Genomic DNA, 19,618 nt, shown 5'->3' with positions numbered 1-19,618 from the left:
GGCTGAAGAAGAAGTTCGTTCCTGTATCTGGAAAACTTTGAAAATTAGGCACGAGTAAGTAACTCAGCCACGTTGAGCAGAACCATAGCATGATAACAGTGCTTCTTAAGGAAGATTAATCTGGCATTACTGTAAAAAATAGTTTCTAGAAATTATAGTTTTAGTCATTCTATATCGGTGCCCTTTAGAGGTAGAATGGTAGATATATATATAGTACAAGTGCTACAGCTCCTCCCTTTTGTACCCATATTGGGCATTCTCAGTAGATACTGGTGGTCTTTTCTCCACTGAATCAAGACATAACCCTAGAATATTTTTCTGCATAACATGCCAGGAAGCCACTACTGTTCAGCCCTTATTTACATGCAAGATAACTATTTCCCATTTCTAATCCCTGAGAAGTATGCTTCAGAATTAGACATGCTACTTAAGTTGTCATGTGGTGAGCAAAGCGTACATTTTAAGTGTTGCTTCATTTGGTATCTTCTCTGAGTTGCTTTGACTCTGCTATTCTGCAGATAACTCCAGTGTTACTTGTGTGAATTTATTTTTATTTATCCTGCTGAGGACTTGTCTTGTTTCCTGAATCTGAAGATTGCTGTTGTTCATGAATTGTGGAAAATTCTTAATCATTATTTCTTTGACTATTACCTCTTGCCCTTTCTGGTCTGTCCTTCTGGAGCATCTGTTAAACACATGTTGGACCTTCTCAGATTTCTTAATCTCTCATAGTTTATCTTTTAATCACTCTGTGCAAGCTTTTGGATAATTTCCTCAAAGCAGTTCACTTATTCTTTCTTCAAATTTGTCTGATCTTCTGTGTATCCCATTGAGGTTTTTTTTTTTTAATTTTAATGACTCTATTTTTTTATTTTAGAATTTGTAATTCTTTTTAAAATCCGCCTGGACTTTTAAAAAAAGCATTGTCTTTTCTCATACTTAAGAGTCCCTTCATGACTTTAGTCATTTTAAAAGTATTGATGACCTCTCTGTCTGATGATTCTGTTGTTTTTAGATCTGCTGGCTCTTGCTCTTGGCCTTGTTTCTTTGTGAGTTCTGGTATTTGATTGTGAGCTCCTCTTCAGCAGGGCTTATCTGTGCACGTATTTTGCAGCCTCGGAAGAAGCTTTGGATTTGTTTTTGCCAAACGCTGCAGGGAGTTTCTGGACCATTCAAAGTATAAATTTGAACCTCAGACCATAAGGAGGATAGAAGGGAAATTCTTTGATTTGAAAATGATTTTTTCAGCTTTTTTTCTTTTGTGTGTGTGTGAGGAAGATTGGCCCTGAGCTAACACCTGTGCCAATCTTCCTCTATTTTGTATGTGGGATGCCACCACAGCATGACTTGATAAGCAATGCATAGGTCTGCGTCCAGGATCCGAACCCACGAACCCCGGGCTGCTGAAGCAGGACGTGCAAACTTTACTATGCCACCAGGCTGGCCCCTCAGCTTTTTTGTAACCCAAAGCTCAACCCAAGTCAGATGGAATCCTTATTGTCTCCTCTACTAGCTGCTCTGGATAGCTGCCTCTTCAGTTTCTACACACACTTTGGGTTTTAGTTTGATCTTTGCTTACGGTCCCTGGAAATTTTCCTTACCTTCTTTCAAGCTTACCTATCCATTTTAATAAGATTTATGTTCTGTTTCATCCAGAATTTCTAGATGTTTGTGGCAGTAAGATTTTCAGGTTATTAGTCCAACATATAACAAAATTGAAAGCAAGTTGTTTGTTTTATTAGCATTTGGAATGAATTGCAGTGTTGGATTTATTCGTAGTGATAATATTTTTACCCCTGCAGACTCCGCTGAGATCAGAGCCCAGCGACATGCAGTTTTCCATGATGAAGACTGATGACCGAACCTCTGCTACTGAAAACACAGTAAGAATTCTAAATCAAATCCACGCCCAGATTATTCTGATAATTTTGTAGAGTATACTTTTCCTTTTCTAGGATGGCACAGACTCTGTAGTGGTAAAAAATTATAGTCCATCACTTACTAAACCATTGTAGGCCCCAGTCTCTCAGGCCTAAAAGTTAGTTTTACCTCCGTTGGCTACCTGGTATCACAGCAAACGAGGATAGCTTCCTGTTACAAGTTGGTATAGCTCCTCTCATTCTTGTGATAGCAAAAACAGTGGGGGAACCTTTATGAACAGAAGTACTGATTTCCATAGGATTTTTTATTTTCATTCTATCAGATGTGGCAACTAGAGCTCTGAAAGTTGTAGTTTTTATTTTCTCATTACCTTAGATGCATCTTCCCTTTCGCATTTTAACATTCTAAAACCAGATGATTTTCACAATCAGCATGAATACATTTAGTGAAGTAATGTTTCTTCATTTCTTAAAAAGCTATTATTAAATTGATAGTGGCTTATAATTGATAGCATCTTAGAAACAAGGAAGTATATCAGAGTATTTCTCTTTTCATTTATATCCGTCACCCTTAAAGAGCCTGCATAAGTAAGACACTCTTTCCTCTCCCCAACACAATTACAGTCTCCACTGAAAATTATGGTTAAGTTCTGTCTTGTATGGGTAGCAGAGGGACACTAGTCTAGCCACATTGACCAGTGACCTGCAGGTGATGGAAAGAGTGATGATTAAAAAAAGCCAAGCTAGATTATCCACATGGGTGTAGACCTGTAATCTCAGATAGTTCAAAATCACCATGGCCTCTTAGAATGGAAGACTGTCTACACTCCAAATGTGAGTCAGTTTCAATGGAACTATGTCAGACTTAATGGTCCTGTATTGCACAATACTCTAATGAGAAGTATAGGGAATTTTTAAATGGTATTCCACCCAGCTATTTTAGTATACTTCAAAGGGTATATTGGATATGCATAAAGCCAGCCCTTCCCAGACTAGATATTAGTAAAATGTATTTTTTTAGTCACATTGTTATCTGACTAATTATAACATTTAACACATCTAAATTTGGCTCATTTGTATTCATAAATTAGGTTCAGCTGTTTGAATTTGCTTATTGGTCTTTTCAGGCAGTACTGAATAATTCATTTTGCAATCTCTTAATTTTTTCTGGCAGATAAGTGTGGTAGTTGGCAAGAAAACTTTGTTTCTTTTTAATCTGAATGAACCAGATAGCCCGGTTGATCTGGAATTTCAGCAGCGCTATGGCAACATTGTCTGCTATAGCTGGTATGTACTGAAGGCTCGTTACAGAAAGATATCCATGTGCTTTTCCTTACTAATTATATTTAATTTTTGCCAGTAGCATTTTCACTTCTATATATAACATTTTCTGGATTACAGACTATGATATAGTACATGAAACTACCTAGAATATCATCTGGCACATAGGCCCTTGATAAATTATATTCTCTACTTCCTCAGTTTCAATGTACTTGCTTATTTACTGTATTGCCAGTGAGAGTGAATTTCCCTTTTTGCTGTATTATTGTCTTTGTTACTATAGGTATGGTGATGGCTACATCATGATTGGTTTCTCACGTGGAATTTTTGTGGTCATTTCCACTCATTTTCGAGAGATTGGTCAAGAGATATTTCAGGCTCATGACCATAAAGATAGTCTAACCAGTATTGCAGTATCACAGACCCTTAACAAAGCTGCTACCTGTGGCGATAACTGGTAAGTTATATTCACAAATTCCCAGGAAAGCTCATATGAGGAGTATTCAACAGTCAACAAGACTTTGATAGCTAACGTGAATCTATCAACCATACTTTCTTGCACTCTTAGAACATGCTTGCAATTGAAACTTTCTAACACTCCTTTATTTCTCCCTTTAATACTCAGGGCAAAACCCAAAATACTAAATGCATACTGAATACAAAACCTAAAATAGAGTGTGCTTTAAAAATCAATCTTAAGAATAAAATAGGCAGTTCCGGGTACCGTGGAGTAAGCCCTCTCCACCCTCCCTCTCACTGAATGCAGTTATAAAACCTGGGAAAAATGCATGGAATAGCTATTTAGGGACTCTGAGAATCAAATAGTAGCAGGCAGATTGGAGAGGAAGACCAGAATTTGAAGTACCACCGAACCAGCAGTGAGTCTCCCGTTTGTCTTCTGGTCTCTCTCAGGACTCAAGGCAACCCAAAATCCAGAAGTAGGCACCAGAGGATAGACAGAGAGAGCTCTGAGAGAAGCCCTCTAATTCTGGCTCAAGTTGCAGGAAAGAGAACTCCTAACACTCACAGAGAGTTGGGGAAATCTCCCAATTTTCTTTCTTTTTCTTTCTCTGTTCTCTCATACCTCAGCCCCTAAGCAATCTCACCATGGCAGTGGCAGCAAGGACCCACAGGCACCTAAAATTCTGATGGAGGATAACCCTCCTCTCCAATTAGAGGAGCTGTGGTCCCAAGAAGGTGGGGCAAACCCCTGTTGCTTATTTTTCTCTCTCTCCTCCCACTGCTTAGCTGCAGGTGTGGGTGCAGTTATGGGAAGTACAAGGCAGAACAGGGTACCCAGAGCCCCAGCTTTCCTGCTAGAAGACCGAAAACGGGAGCCGCAGGGAACCAGAAAATACCGGGGAGATCCTGGCGAGGGAGGAGCTCTGGAAAGCAATCCTATAAAGATATTTGTGATCCCCCTGAGTTGCATATGCATGTCTCCTCCTAAAGGTTTTGAGAACTGAACTAGGGAATAGATCATGGCCCGGGTACTATACTGGCCACTGAGTGGGCCAGGCAGGGACATATCTGAATACCACTGCAAAGGCTTTGAAAATGGAACTGACATTTAAACCATAATCCACAGACGGCTAGTTGAAACTTGTGGCCTGAAACCAACCGAGTTGATTGCCTGGTTAAAAAAAAGAAAAATTAACCTTCTTCAGGATTTAAACAAGACACAGAGTCTCCTAACATAATATTCAAAATGTCTAGAATGTAAGCCCAAATTAGTAGATGTATGAAGAATCAGGAAAACTTCAACTCGCTTAGAAAAAGGCAATCAAATGATGCCAATGCCAAGATAATGCAGATAGCAACTATTATAAAAATGCTCCAAGAGGTAAGGGCTAGCATTCTCAAAACAAATGGAGACGTAGTCTCAGAAAAGAAATAGAACCTACAAAGAAGAACCAAATGGAAATTTTAGAACCAAAAGATATAATTAATGCTGTGTACTTAATAGCAGAATGGAGGTTACAGCGTAAAGGGTCAGTGAACTTGAGGATATATTAATAGAATATCCAGTCTGAACACAGAGAATAAAAAGATTGGAAAAAAGTAAACAGAGCCTTAGGGACCTGTGAAACAGTAACGAAAGGTCTAACATTTGTGTCATAAGACTCTCCGAAATAGTAGCTGAAAACTTCTCACATTTGGCAAAAGACATAAACCTATATATTATAGAAGCTCAACAAATCCACAAAAGGATAAATCCAAAGAAATCTAGGCCCAGACACATCATAATCAAACTGCTAAAAACTCCAAAGGAAAAACCTTGAAAATAGCCAGAGAACAACAGTTTGAATGACAGTGGATTTCTCACCATAAACCGTAGAGGACAGAAGGAAGCATTACAACATTTCTAAAGTGCTGAAGGAAAAGAAGTGTCACCTGAAATTTTGTATCCAATGAAAATACCGATCAGTAATGAAGGTGAAATAAACGTTCTCAGATGCAAAAATGAAGAGAATTTATTGCTAGCAGATCTGATCTAAAATAATTGCTGAAGGAAGTTCTTCAGATAGAAGAGAACAGATGACAGAGGAAATCTGGGGCATCAAGAATGAAGGAAGAGCAACAGAAATGGCAAATATCTTGGTACATATAACAGACTATTTTTTTCTTTTAAGATCTTTAACATACATGGCTATTGAAAGCAAAAATTATAGTATTGTCTGATAGTGTGTTCAATCCATGAAAGATGCAATACATAAGACAACTACAACATGAAGGGGAAATGGTAAAGTTCTTATATGTGATAAGATTTCTACATTCCACTTGAAGTGGTAAAACATTGATTCTGAATAGACTATGAGAAATTAAGTATGTATATTGTAATCTAGAGCAACCACTAAAACTATGTGAAGAAATAATACAAAAACAATAGATAAATTAAAATGGAATACTAAAAAATGTTCAAATCTAGAAGAAGAAAGGAAAAACAGAACAAAAGACAGAAAGAACAAGTAGAAACAAATAAAAAACATATCAATAACTATGTTAAATGTAAATGACAAAGTTATTAGACATAGACTATTAGAAAGGAATTTTTTTTTCTTTTTAAAGATTGGCACCTGAGCTAACAACTCTTGCCAATCTTCTTTCTTTTTTTTCTGCTTTTTCTCCCCAAATCCCCCCAGTCCATAGTTGTATATTTTAGTTGCAGGTTCTTCTACTTGTGGTATGTGGGATGCTGCCTCAGCATGGCCTGACGAGCGGTGCCGTGTCCACGCTCAGTATTCAAACCACTGAAGCCCTGGGCTGCCAAAGCAGAGCACACAAACTTAACCACTCGGCCACGGGGCCTGCCCCTAGAATGGAATTTTTAAATGACCCTATTATATGCTGTCTATGAGAAACTCACTTCAAATATCGTGATATAACTAGGTAAAAGTAAAAGGATGGAAAAAGATCATTCAAACACTAATCAAAAGGAACCTGGGGTGGCTATATTGATACCAGACAAATGGGAAAGAAAATTACCAGAGATAAACAGGGGTATTGCATATTGTTCAGATAAAATAATGCTAAATGAGTATGCACCTAACAACAGAGCCCCAAAATACAAGACGTAAAAACTGACAGAATTGAAGGGAAAAATAGACAATTTAACAATAATAGTTGGAGACTTCAGTACCGGGCTTTGAATAATGTATAGAACAACTAGACAGGAGATCAACAAGAAGATAAAAGACTTTGTTCTGAATTTGTCAAATTAACACTTATTAAGTGAAGCACAGGGTGCCGGATGGTGAGCTGTGGTTCAACAACACACAAGAGGAATTGAAATAGAGAAGTTTATTATTCAAATGTCTGGAGGAAGTACCTGGCAGGCCTCAAGGGGCCTCACAGGGAGGTCAAGGCAGAGTGCAGACAGAAAGAGACAGGACTTGGGGCACATGCCTTTAATAGGATTCATGGATGGTCTACTTTAGGGTTCCTGAGCTAAGGTTGGAGTCAATTCAAATCAAAAAAGCAGGGTTTCTTAAGCTCCCATGGGGGTCTTATCTAAGGGGCACATATGGGGAAGGCGCTGGGAGGCAGGGGAGACTGTTGATCACTAGGGCTGTTGGGGAAGTCATGTCAGGAACTTATGTTTGCTTGTGACTCTGTGGGCTGTCTCGGGCATGTACTTGCATAAGGGGCTGGTGTCAGGTTAAGGTCACTCTGCCTTAAACTCGTTTTGTATGATTTCAAGTTTAAATCTCTAAACATAATGTAATCACACTCAATGTAATTACATTACACTTGATGTAATGTAATTACTCGAAATCAGTAACACAAAAATGACAGGAAATTTTCTAATCACTTGGAAATTAACCTACTTCCAAATAATTCAGGGGGTCAGAGAATAAATCTCAAAGCAAATTTAAAAATGCATAGAACTGAATGAAAATTGAAATGCAACATATCAAAATGTATGAAGCAGCAAAAGGAGTGTTGAGAAGAAAATTTATAGTACTAAATGCTTACATAGGAAAGAGAAAAGGTCTCAGATCAATAATCTAAGTTCCTACCTCAGGAAACTAGGAAGAGAAGAGCAAAATAAACCCAAAGCAGAAGGAAGGGAAAATAAAGAGGAGAAATTGATGAAATTGGACATTTAAAAATAGGAAAAAATCAAACAAAAAGCTGTTGATGTGAAAAACTAAAATTAATAAACCTCTAGCTAGAATGACTAAAATAAAAGAAGACACAAATCCACCAATATTAAGAATGAAACAGGAGTATCACTACAGATCTGGAAGCCACTAAGAGGATAATAAAGGAATACTACTAACAACTTTACACTCAGAAATTTGACAACTTAGAAGATATGGAACAAGTCTTCAAAAACCGTTAACTACCAAAACTCAACCCAGATGAAATAGATAATCTGAATTAGCCCTGTGACCATTAAAGAAATTGACTAATAGTTGTAAAGCTCCTGAAAAATAAATCCCAGGTCCAGATAGTGTCAGTGGAGAATTCTACCAGACATTTAAAAAATAATTAGCATCTATTTTACAAAATCTCTTCATAAAATAAAAGAGGAAGGAACGCTTCTTAACTTATTTTGTAACGCTGATATTGCCCTTATGTCAAAATCAAAGAGAGTATAAGAAAAAGAAAGCAAACTACAAACCAATACCTCTCATGAACTTGGACACAAAAATCCTCAATAAAATTTAGCAAACTGAATCCAGCAATGTGTAAAAAGAATTATAGTTCATAACCAAGTCGGATTTACTCCAAGTATGCAAACTGGTTTAACATTCAAAAATCCATGTAATTACTATAATGACAGCTAAAGAAAAACCACATCACATCAATTGATACACAAAAAATATTTTATAAGATCCAATACCCATTCATGATAAAAATCTCAGCAAATTAGGAATAAAGGGGAATTACCTCAACTTGTTAAAGAACATCTACAAGAAATCTAGAGCTAACATCATGCTTAATGGTGAAAGAATGAATGCTTGACTCCTAAGATTGGGAACAAGGCGAGGATATCCACTCTCCCTACTCTAACTCAACCTAATAGTAGAAGTTCTAGCCACTGCAATAAGGCAAGAAAAAGAAATAAACCACATCTAGACTGGAAAGAGAGAAGTAAAACTATGTCTATTTGCAGATGATGTGATCATCTGTGTAGAAAATACCAAGGAATCTACAAACAAAAAAACTCCTAGATCTAAAATAAGTGAGTTCAGTAAGGTTGAAGGATACAAGATCAACACACAGAAATCAATCACATTTCTATATACTAACAATGAATGTGTGGAAACCAAATTAAAAATATAATACCATTTTTAATCACTCCAAAGAAAATGAAAATTGCATAGTGCTGCTGAGAGAAATCAATGAAGACCCAAATGAATAGAGAGATATACTGTGTTCATAGGTTAGAAGATTCAATATGGTAAAGATGTCCGTTCTCTCCAAACTGATCTATAGTTTTAATGAAATTCATATCAGAATCCCAGCATGTTTTTTTGTAGATATAGACAAGTTTATTCTAAAATGCATATGCAAAACGATGTTCTAAAATAGCTACAAGCAATCTTTAAAAAAGAGCAATAAAATGAGAAGAATCGTTCTACCTGATATTGAAGTTTACTGTATAGCTGCAGGAATCAAGACCATGTGGTATTGGCAAAGGGAAAGACAGAGAGATCAATGGAACAGAATAAAGAAGCCAGAAATAAACCCACACAAATATGTACAACTGACTCTTGACAAAAATGCAAAAGTAATTCAATAGAATTAAAATAGCCTTTTCAACAAATGGTACTGGAACAATTGCACATCCATAAGCAAAAAAGAAATGAAGCTGAAGCTAAACCTTACACCTTAATCAAAAATTAACTCAGTGGGGGCTGGCCCCATGGCCAAGTATTTAAGTTCGCGTGCTCTGCTGCAGGCGGCCCAGTGTTTTCATCAGTTCGAATACTGGGCGCGGACATGGCACTGCTCGTCAAACCACACTAAGGCAGCGTCCCATATGCCACAACTAGAAGGACCCACAACTAAGAATATACAACTATGTACCAGGGGGCTTTGGGGAGAAAAAGGAAAAAAGTAAAATCTTTAAAGAAAAATTAACTCAGTGGATCATGGAGTTAAATGTAAAATACAAAATTGTAACATTTTTACATAAAAACAGAAAATCTTCTGGATCTAGGGTTAGGCAAAGCATTCTTAAATTTGAAACCAAAAACATGATCTATATGAGGAAAAATTGGTAAATTAGGCTTCATCAAAATTAAAAACTTTTTCTCTGTGAAAGATTCTGTTAAGAGAATGGACAGATAAGCAGTAAAGTGAGAAAAGATATTTGCAAACCACAGATCCAATAGAGGACTAGTATCTAAAATATATAAAGGGTTCTCTCAAAAGTTAAAAAACCAAACAATCCAGTTAGAAAATGGGCAAAAGACATACATTTCAACAAAGAAGATATACAGATGGTAGATCAACACATGAAAAGGTGTTCAACATCATTAGCCATTAGAGAGATGCAAATTCAAACCACAATGAGGTATTACTGCAATCTATTAGAATGGCTATAGTTAAAAATAGTGACAACACCAAATGCTGACAAGGATCAGGAGAAACTGGATCACTCATACATTCCTGGTAGGAATATAAAATGGTACTGCTACTCTAGAAAACAATTTGGCAGTTTCTTAAACTGAACACGCAATTACCATATGGCCCAGCAATTGCAGTCCTGGCCACTTTTCCCAGAGACATGAAAACTTATGTTCACAGAGAAACCTGAATATGAATGTTTATAGCAGCTTTATTTGTAATCGTCAACAATTAGAAACAATCCAGATGTCCTTCAGTGGGTGAATGGTTAAGAAACTGGTACATCATCCTCTGAAATACTACTCAGCAATAAAAAAGATCAAACTATTGATGCACACAACAACTCGGATGAATCTCCAGAGAATTATGCTGAGTGGAAAAAAGCCAATCCCCAAAAGTTGTACACTGTATGATTCCATTTATATAATATTCTTGAAATGATAAAATTATAGAAATGGAGAACTAGTGGAGGCCAGGGGTGAGGGATGGGGCTGGGTGGGGAGGAAGGAGGTACGTGTGTTTATAAAAGGGCAACACGAGGGATCTTTCCGGTGATAAAACTGTTCTGTATCCTGACTGTGGTTGGGGATCTCAGGAATCTCACATGTGATAAAATTGCATAGAACTAAATACACATGCATGTGCACACACAAAAGAAGTCCAAGTAAAACTGGGGACATCTGAATAAGATTCGTGGATTGTGTCAATGTCAATATCCTGATTATGATATTATACTGTAGTTTCTCAAGATGTTACCACTGGGGGAAAAGGTAAAGGGTACACAGGATCTGTCCATATTATTTCTTACAACTGCATGTGGGTCTACAATTATGTCAAAAGACAAAGTTTAATTAAATGAAAACAATGAAGGAAAATATATAAAGGGAAAACACTGGGAGGAAGGGGATGGAGGAAGGAAGGAAAGAGAGAGGAAAAGAGACAAGGAGGAAAGAGATATCACAACTATTAGGTCCCAAAATGGTGCTACACAGCTTTCATTTGCATCAACCAACTTACTCTCTCCAGTAACCCTATGAAGTAATATTATGCCCCAATTTTCCAGAACTTTCAACCTGTGCCTCATGATTCCAAATTGAATGCTCTTTCTATTACACCTCACTTCTTTTTATGTGAAAGAACTCTGAGTGGTGGGGGGAGCACATTGCAAAGAGAAACCCGTTTCATCTTACAGTAATTAATACTGCGCAGGAGAATGTTTTCCTACTCAAACTTTTCTTCAGGACAATTTAAGCCTCCTTGTTCCTGAAGCTGTAGATCAGAGAATTAAGCTGGGCACTGCCCCCCACCCCCCAATTTAAGATATAATTAAATATAGAAATTATAATAGCTTTTTTTTTTAACCCAATAGATCGTCCTGTACATCCCTTTTTGCAGAACACTGACCTGTTCCATAGATTGTAATTTTTTGGGAACTAAAACAGTTTTACTTAATGCTTATATTTAAAATATATTTTTCTTATTTTTCAGCATTAAAATCCATGACTTGGCAGAATTAAAAGACATGTATGCTATAATCAACCTGGATGATGAAAATAAAGGTACTTATTTTTCTGAAGCAGATTGACATTTTATCAGTGCAATTACACAGAGGAATGTTTTTGTTATTGTATGATTTGCCTTCATTATAGGAGGAATAAAATTAACACCCTTCACTAGAGTGCCCTAAAATGGCCTCCTTATTTTAGTAATTCTGTTGAGTCATGCTCCTTGACTGGAAGGGTATAAGTCCACTTTGATCCAAACATTTATAGTGATTTTTATCCCATTTCCAATTCTCTTCTTACATATTTTCTCTTTGAGCCAGTATTGAATGAATCAGTGCTTGTGTTCATATGCCAATCCTGGGTGAATTTCCTAGTTCCAAATAAAGACCATTGAAACTATTAAAGAAAACATTTGAAGATTTTTATGCTTCTGGGTGCTTAAGTGAAAATATTTGTTTGTTTGCCTGCAACAGTACATTTGTTTTTGAATAATCTTTTATTTTGTCAATTATTTCAGGGTTGGGCACCTTGTCCTGGACAGATGACGGCCAGTTGCTGGCCTTGTCTACCCAAAGGGGCTCACTCCATGTTTTCCTGACCAAGCTTCCCATACTCGGGGATGCCTGCAGCACAAGGATTGCATGTCTCACCTCTCTCCTTGAAGTCACTGTAGCCAACCCTGTTGAAGGAGTATGAAAATGGTGTTATTTTTATTTTATTAATAAAGTCAAATCAGGTTTAGCAGTTGATTTACTGCTGTTACTTTTCTGTGTTATAGGAGCCACCAATCACAATTTCCGTTGATGTGGAACCCAACTTTGTAGCAGTAGGACTTTATCATCTAGCTGTGGGAATGAATAACCGAGCTTGGTTTTATGTCCTTGGAGAGAATGGCAAGTCTAAAAGCAGTTGTTGTTTTCCTATCTAACACAGCATCTCTGTTATTACTTGGGAAGCACTGAAAGTTTCCTTTAAGACCAAGTCTTTCACTCTTTTTTTCTTCAGACATCTCTTTCTTAGCTTAAATGGTTTTGTGAATCCTCTAAAAAATGTCCTAATTTGGGGGAAGGTTTTATTCTTTACCTTTGTAGTGAAGACAGCATAGCACAGTGGCAGAGTATGACCTTCAGAATTAGGCCCTGGATTCAGATTCCCCTTCTGCCTCTCTTAGCTGCATGTAGACTAAGTCTTTACCCCTTGAGCCTTCGTCTACTCATCTGGGAAACAAGGATGCTTCTACTTGTGAGGAAAATTAAATGAAGTAAAACATGCGATCTGCTGTTCCGTAATGACTTTCTTAGGCACTTCTCCACTGGTAGGTACTTAATAAATGTTAGTTTCCTCCCCCCTTTTATTCTTTGAATAATGACCATTAGCATCTGAGGGAGCCTTGCTTTTTCTTACCCTCCCTCCTGTCTCCACCCCTTTCCCACTGGAGGTCAGATACCCCTCAGGAATAGAGCAAGCCTGAGAGTTATCCTCAGGTAAAGTACACTATTAAGAGTAAACCATTATTGTCACTACGGTTTAATTTTTGGTTATTTCGCATGTGATTTTATTTTCTATTTCTCTGTTGCATGTGAACAATTATGGAATTCCTGAGGGCACATTTATATGACAACTAAGATTTTCTTTAGAATGGCTAATATAAAGATTTTAAGTTCAGAATGTTCTTGTAAAGGCATACGTTTAAAAATTATTTGCAAATCTTTATATAAGATAAAGTTATATTTTAATTGTTTTCTTTAAATTGCTACAGGCGTGAAAAAATTGAAAGATATGGAATATCTGGGGACAGTAGCTAGCGTTTGCCTTCATTCCGACTATGCCGCTGCGCTTTTTGAAGGCAAAGTCCAGTTACATTTGGTAAGTAAAATTTTGATGTCCTGGAGGCCTGCTCAGTTAAATGATAACGATAAACGGCCTAATGTCTAATTATCAAGAACTATAATTATCAGGAAGCAACTTTGTACAAACTAGCTAGAAAGCCGGGTATGGATGAAGTTTAACAAAACTCTTGCCTTGTGTATGAGACATTCAGTTAACTTTCAAGCTCTATTCCCCAGAAACCTGGCAAAGTATCAACTGTGCTACTCGCAACATTGATTAAGGTAAAAATGACCCTGTTGGTAATTTGCATCTAGAAGGAACTATAAATTAACTATAAAAATCTGATTGACTATTAAAAAAACTATAAAAATGCATTGACTTATATTCGGGCATGTCGCTTGCTAGGACTCCTCAAAACTATGCCTATTAAGTCGTTCAAAAGATATTAGCACCTGGAAGATGGGGCTTCTAAACCAGGGCATCTCCCATATCTATTTCTTGACTCTTTGCATCTGGGAGGCCAAAGAAATTAGCTACTAGACAGCTGCAGAGCCTGCTGTGAAGACTATGCCCGCCGAAGGGCCTTGTCTAATGCTGCCCCGCTAGCAAGCTGCGCTTCCTGTCCGATAGCTTTCTGAGTAAACTGGTCTCTGGTAGTCTGGCGAGTCTGACCGTTTAATTGAACAAAAGAAAAAGACGCTTTCTACCCTCTAGATATTGCAGACCAGGTTTACCCAAGTATATGAGCCATTATTATTCTTGATGTTTTAGATAGAAAGTGAAATGTTGGACGCTCAAGAAGAACGTGAGACTCGACTTTTCCCAGCAGTGGATGATAAGTGCCGTATTCTGTGTCATGCCTTAACTGGGGATTTCCTCATCTATGGTACAGATGTACGTATGTCTTCTTTAATACAGAACATAAGGAATTGCCAATTTTTACTTTGTAATATAATGTATTTATTACATATAAATGTATTATATATTATGTCACATAAATATAATATTTATAATTATATAATATAAATGTATGAAAACATGTACTTACGTAGAGCACATAGGTAATGTTATTTGCTAGTATCAAGTGCTTTTTTGCTTATAAGCAATTTTGATGGCATAGTGAAAAGGGCAGACTTTGGAGTCTGGAAAATCTGGGCTCAAATACCAGTTCTCTGACTTGCTAGCTGCTGCTTAACCCCGCCAAGCTTCATTTTCCTAATCTAGAGACCTTAAGGTTTAATTTGATGATGAATCCAAGATACCTCATTCAACTTTATACCTCCAGTACCTATATTTAGTAGGCACTTAATAAATATTAAAATTAATTGAATGTTGACAATCCCATTTTACTTTGTTGGTCTTTTGAACCCTATACCTCTAAGTATTATATTAGCCACATGGACTTAAAATATAGTAATAGCATCTTATATTTGTAAAATGTTTTCAGAGTTTTCAAAGCATATCATACCTCTTACCTTGTTTATTCTCTAAAAGAATCCAGTAAAGTTGGTAGAAAAAGCATTGCTTTCCACATTAGAAAAACAATTACTCACTGTTTCAAAGGTTTCATTTTCTCAATGAAATTATTTTTTTAAAAAGAGCATGTTTTAAAACATGCTTATTAGGGGCTGGCCCCGTGGCCGAGTGGTTAAGTTCGCGCGCTCCGCTGCAGGCGGCCAGTGTTTCGTTGGTTCGAATCCTGGGCGCGGACATGGCACTGCTCATCAAACCACGCTGAGGCAGCGTCCCACATGCCACAACTAGAAGGACCCACAACGAAGAATATACAACTATGTACCGGGGGGCTTTGGGGAGAAAAAGGAAAAAATAAAATCTTTAAAAAAAAAAAAAAAACATGCTTATTACCATAAGAGAGAGTCTTTCAAATTTAAATTAAACCTAAAATAATTAATCTTTGTGCTGTTATGGTAAAGTAGGTCTCGTGTATCAGGTAAAGTGGTAAGTGATACAGTAAATTTAGTAAATACAATAAATTTATATGACACATAGTTTATAAAGCCCTGATCTCACTTGTTTTCTCTCATGGGCTCTGTAAAATAAGCAGGGAAATTTTAGAGATGAGGACACTGAAGACTGAGAAGCTAGTAAATTTGTAGCAGAGGTGGAACTTGAATAAGATTGCCTAATGGAAAATCCACTGTGCCACACAGCGTTTTGAAATAAGAATTCAAAGTGTAGCAGCCTGCCAGTAAAGCTGCATTTATCTCTACCTCTTGCTTTTTATTTCTTTATTGAGGTATAATTGATGTATAACGTTATGTTAGTTTCCAAGTGTACAGCATCATGATTAAATATTTTTGCAAAATGATTCGATATATTGCAGGATGATCACCGCAATAAATCTAGTTAGCATCGGTCACCACAGATAGTTATAAATTTATTTTTCTTGTGGTGTATCCCATTCTTGAGTGATTCTGAAGATGCTGAGTTTTATTTTTTAGTAGCTTTATTAAAGTATAATTGATATACAATAAACCACACTATTTAAAGTTTACAATTTGATAAGTTTTGACATGTGTATACACCTGTGAAACACCATCAACTCAGTCAAAACAGTGAACATATCCGTCACCCGCAAAAGTTTCCTCTTGCCCCTTTGTGATTCCTCCTTCCCGTCCCTCCCCACTCAGTGCTTTCTGTCACTATAGATGAATTGGTATTTTCTAAAGTTTTATATCAATGGAAACATATAGTATGTACGCCTTTGTGTCTGGCTTCAGTATAATTATTTTGAGATTTGTCCATATTGTTGTGCATGTCAATAGTTTATTCTTTTTTCTTGCTGAGTAGTGTTCCATAGTACGCATATGTCATAATTTGCTTATCTGTGAACGTATGGATGGACATTTGGGTTATTTGCAGTTTTAGTTATTTGCAAATCTGCTATAATTATTTGTGTTCAAGCCTTTGTATGGACATATACTTTCTTTTCTCTTGCATAAATACCTAGAAGTGGAATGGCTGCATCATATGGCATGTGTATGTTTAACTTAAGGAATTGACAAACTGCTCTCTAAATTGGTTGTCCCACTTTACATTCCCATTAACGGTGTGTGAACATTCCGGTTCCTCTGCATCCTCACTGACACTTGATATGGTCAATCTTTCTAATTTTAGCCACTCTCAGAAGTGTGTAGTGATCTTTCATTGTGATTTTAATTTGCATTTTCCTAATGGACAAATCATGTAGAGCATCTTTTCATATGCTTCTTTGCTGTCTGTATGTCTTTTCTCCTATGTTTTCTCCTAGAAGTTTTATAATTTTATGTTTTACTTTTAGGTCTGTGATCTTTTTTTTTTTTTTTTGAGGAAGATTAGCCCTGAGCTAACATCTGCCTCCAATCCTCCTCTTTTTGCTGAGGAAGACTGGCCCTGAGCTAACATCCGTGCCCATCTTCCTCTACTTTATATGTGGGACGCCTACCACAGCATGGCTTTCCAAGCGGTGCCATGTCCGTACCCGGGATCCGAACCGGTGAACCCCAGGCCACAAAACGGAACATGCGCACTTAACTGCTGGCCACCAGGCCAGCCCCTGGGATCCATTTTAAGTTAATTTTTGTTTATACTGTGAGGTGTTGATCAAAGTTCATTTTTTTCGATATAAATATCCACTTGTTCAGCACTACTTACTGAAAAGACTGTACTTCCTCTGGTGCATTGTCTTTGTGCGTTTGTCAAAAGTCAATTGTCCGTAAATGTGTAGGTTTTTTTCTGGATTCTCTGTTCATCCCATTCGTCTATTCGTTTGTCTTTACACTGATACCACACTCTTTTGATTAGCTTTATAATAGGTCTTGAAATCAGATAGTGTTAGCCCTCCAACTTTGTGTTTCTTTTTCCAAATTGTTTTGGCTATTCTCAGTCGTTTGCATCAATTTGAATTTTACAATAAGCTTGTCAATTTTTATAAAAAGCCTGCTGGGATTTTTATTGGGATCATGTTGAACTTAACGATCAATTGCCATCTTAACAATATTGAGTCTTCCCATCTAAGAATATATCTCCATTTATTTAGGTTGTCTTTCACTTCTCTTAGCAATGTTTTGGACTTTTCTGTGTACAGGTTTTTCACCTATTTTGTCTGATTTATACCTAAGTATTTCTTATTTTTATACTTTTGTACATGGTATTGCTTTTTAATTTCCGTTTCTGATTATTCATATCTAGCATACAGAAATGCAATGGATTTTTGTATGTTAATCTTGTATACAGCAACCCAGCTAAACTCACATATTAGTTCTAATGGTTTTCTGGTAGATTCCATTGGATTTTCTATATAGATGATCATGTCGCCTGCAAATAAAGATAGTTTTACTTCTTCCTTTCCAATCTGATGCCTTTCATTCCAATACATTGTTGAACAGGAGTGTTGAGAGTGGGTATCTTCATCTTGTTCTTGCCCATTAAGTATGACGTTAGCTGTACATCTTTCACAGATGCCTGTTATCAGGTTGAAGAAGGGACTAGGAAGAAGTCCCTTCTATTCCTAGTTTGCTGAGAGTTTTTATGGATGTTGGATTTTATCAAATGCTTTTTCTCCTTGTATTGAAATGACCACATGGGTTTTCTTTTTTAGTTTGTTTATAATCTGTGAATTATATTGATTAATTTTCCAGTGTTAAGCCAACCCAGCATTCGTGGAATAACTCCCACTTGATCATTATATATTCTCCTTTTTATACATTATTGAATTCATTTGCTAAAATTTTGATTAGAATCTTTACATCTGTGTTCATGAGGGATATTGTTCTGCTGTTTTTATATAATGCCTTTGTCTGGTTTTAGTATCAGGGTAGTGCTGGCCTCATAGAATGAGTTTGTCACCTTCAATTTTCTGGAAGAGTTGACTAGAATTAGTATTATTTTTTCCTTAAATATTTGGTAGACTTCACCAGTGAAGCCTATCAAGTGGTCAAGCAATTCCTAAGGAGCAGTTCCATGGTACCTGCTAGGTTGGCTTGCTGCAATTCAGCCAGTAAAGAGAAAACAAACCCAAAAGGATGTAGACAGCAAAGGCAAGGTCAGCATGATATCAGCTCCCCACATCCCTAGCCCCACAGGATGCTACCAAACTGGAGGGGCTAGATGCCCCTCTGGGTGATGGGTCACTATATTGTGGAGGACAGCCAAGCAGTTCGTACTCTGCAGCTATAGCCTAAGGAAAGCGAGCTGGACAGTCTCATGCGTCATTGGAAATAGGGAAGTCACTGAGAAACTGCTTCATGGAAGCTTCCCACAAGATAGAGAGGTGGATGAGAAATGACTTTGTGACAGTTTTTCACAAGACTGCCTATCTCACCATGCTCCTGGGAAGATAACAGAGCATTCTGCCAAGACATGGGTCAGAGTATAGTTGAGCCTTGCCTCTGTGGCCTACGTGGAGATTGCAAGGTCGCCAGGGTCCCATGGAGAGCTGTCCTACAAAGCCATCTGGGCCTGGAGTTTTCTTTGTGGGAAGATTTTAAACTACAAATTCAATTGCTTTAATAGATATCAGGCTATTCAGGTTGTCTGTTTTCTTCATGAGCGAGCTTTGGTAGTTTGTATCTTTCAAGGAATTTGTCTATTCCTCTAAGTTATCAAATGTATAGGCATAAAATTATTCATAATATTCCTTATTATCCTTTTAATATTTGTAGACTCTCTGGTAGTCACCTATCTCATTTCTGATTTTGCTAATTTGTGTCTTGTCTTTTTTCCTGATTAGTCTGCCTAGAGGTTTGTCAGTTTTGTTGGTCTTTTCAAAGAACCAGCTTTTTGCTTCATTGATTTTTCTCTGTTGTTTTTCTGCTTTTTATTTTATTGATTTCTGCTCTGCTCTTCATTTCCTTTCTCCTGGTTATTTTGGCTTTAGTTGTTGTTCTTTTTCTAGTTTCTTAAGATGGAAGCTGAGTTCCTTGGGTTGAAACCATTCTTCTTTTCTAATATACTCCTTTGCTGCTGGAAGCTTTCCCCAAGTGCTACCTTAGCAGCATCCCACAAATTCTGATATGGTGTGTTTTCATTTTTATTCAG

General features: G+C 37.1%; 1 protein-coding gene across 2 annotated transcripts in view; it reads left to right on the top strand.

The window, feature by feature from the left end:
• WDR19 (WD repeat domain 19) overlaps positions 1–19,618 on the top strand; it is a 92,558-nt gene that overhangs the window by 16,439 nt on the left and 56,501 nt on the right. For both annotated transcript variants that reach the window (XM_014827399.3, XM_044767699.2), the window contains exons 7-14: positions 1,803–1,883; positions 3,055–3,167; positions 3,445–3,618; positions 11,733–11,803; positions 12,267–12,439; positions 12,528–12,642; positions 13,509–13,615; positions 14,351–14,473. In XM_014827399.3, coding sequence (XP_014682885.1) covers positions 1,803–1,883; positions 3,055–3,167; positions 3,445–3,618; positions 11,733–11,803; positions 12,267–12,439; positions 12,528–12,642; positions 13,509–13,615; positions 14,351–14,473 — 957 coding nt within the window. The remainder of the gene's footprint in view (positions 1–1,802; positions 1,884–3,054; positions 3,168–3,444; positions 3,619–11,732; positions 11,804–12,266; positions 12,440–12,527; positions 12,643–13,508; positions 13,616–14,350; positions 14,474–19,618) is intronic.

Source organism: Equus asinus, chromosome 3, assembly GCF_041296235.1.
Source record: "Equus asinus isolate D_3611 breed Donkey chromosome 3, EquAss-T2T_v2, whole genome shotgun sequence".
Lineage (NCBI taxonomy): Eukaryota > Metazoa > Chordata > Mammalia > Perissodactyla > Equidae > Equus > Equus asinus.
This window is presented reverse-complemented; position numbering and strand designations above follow the sequence as displayed.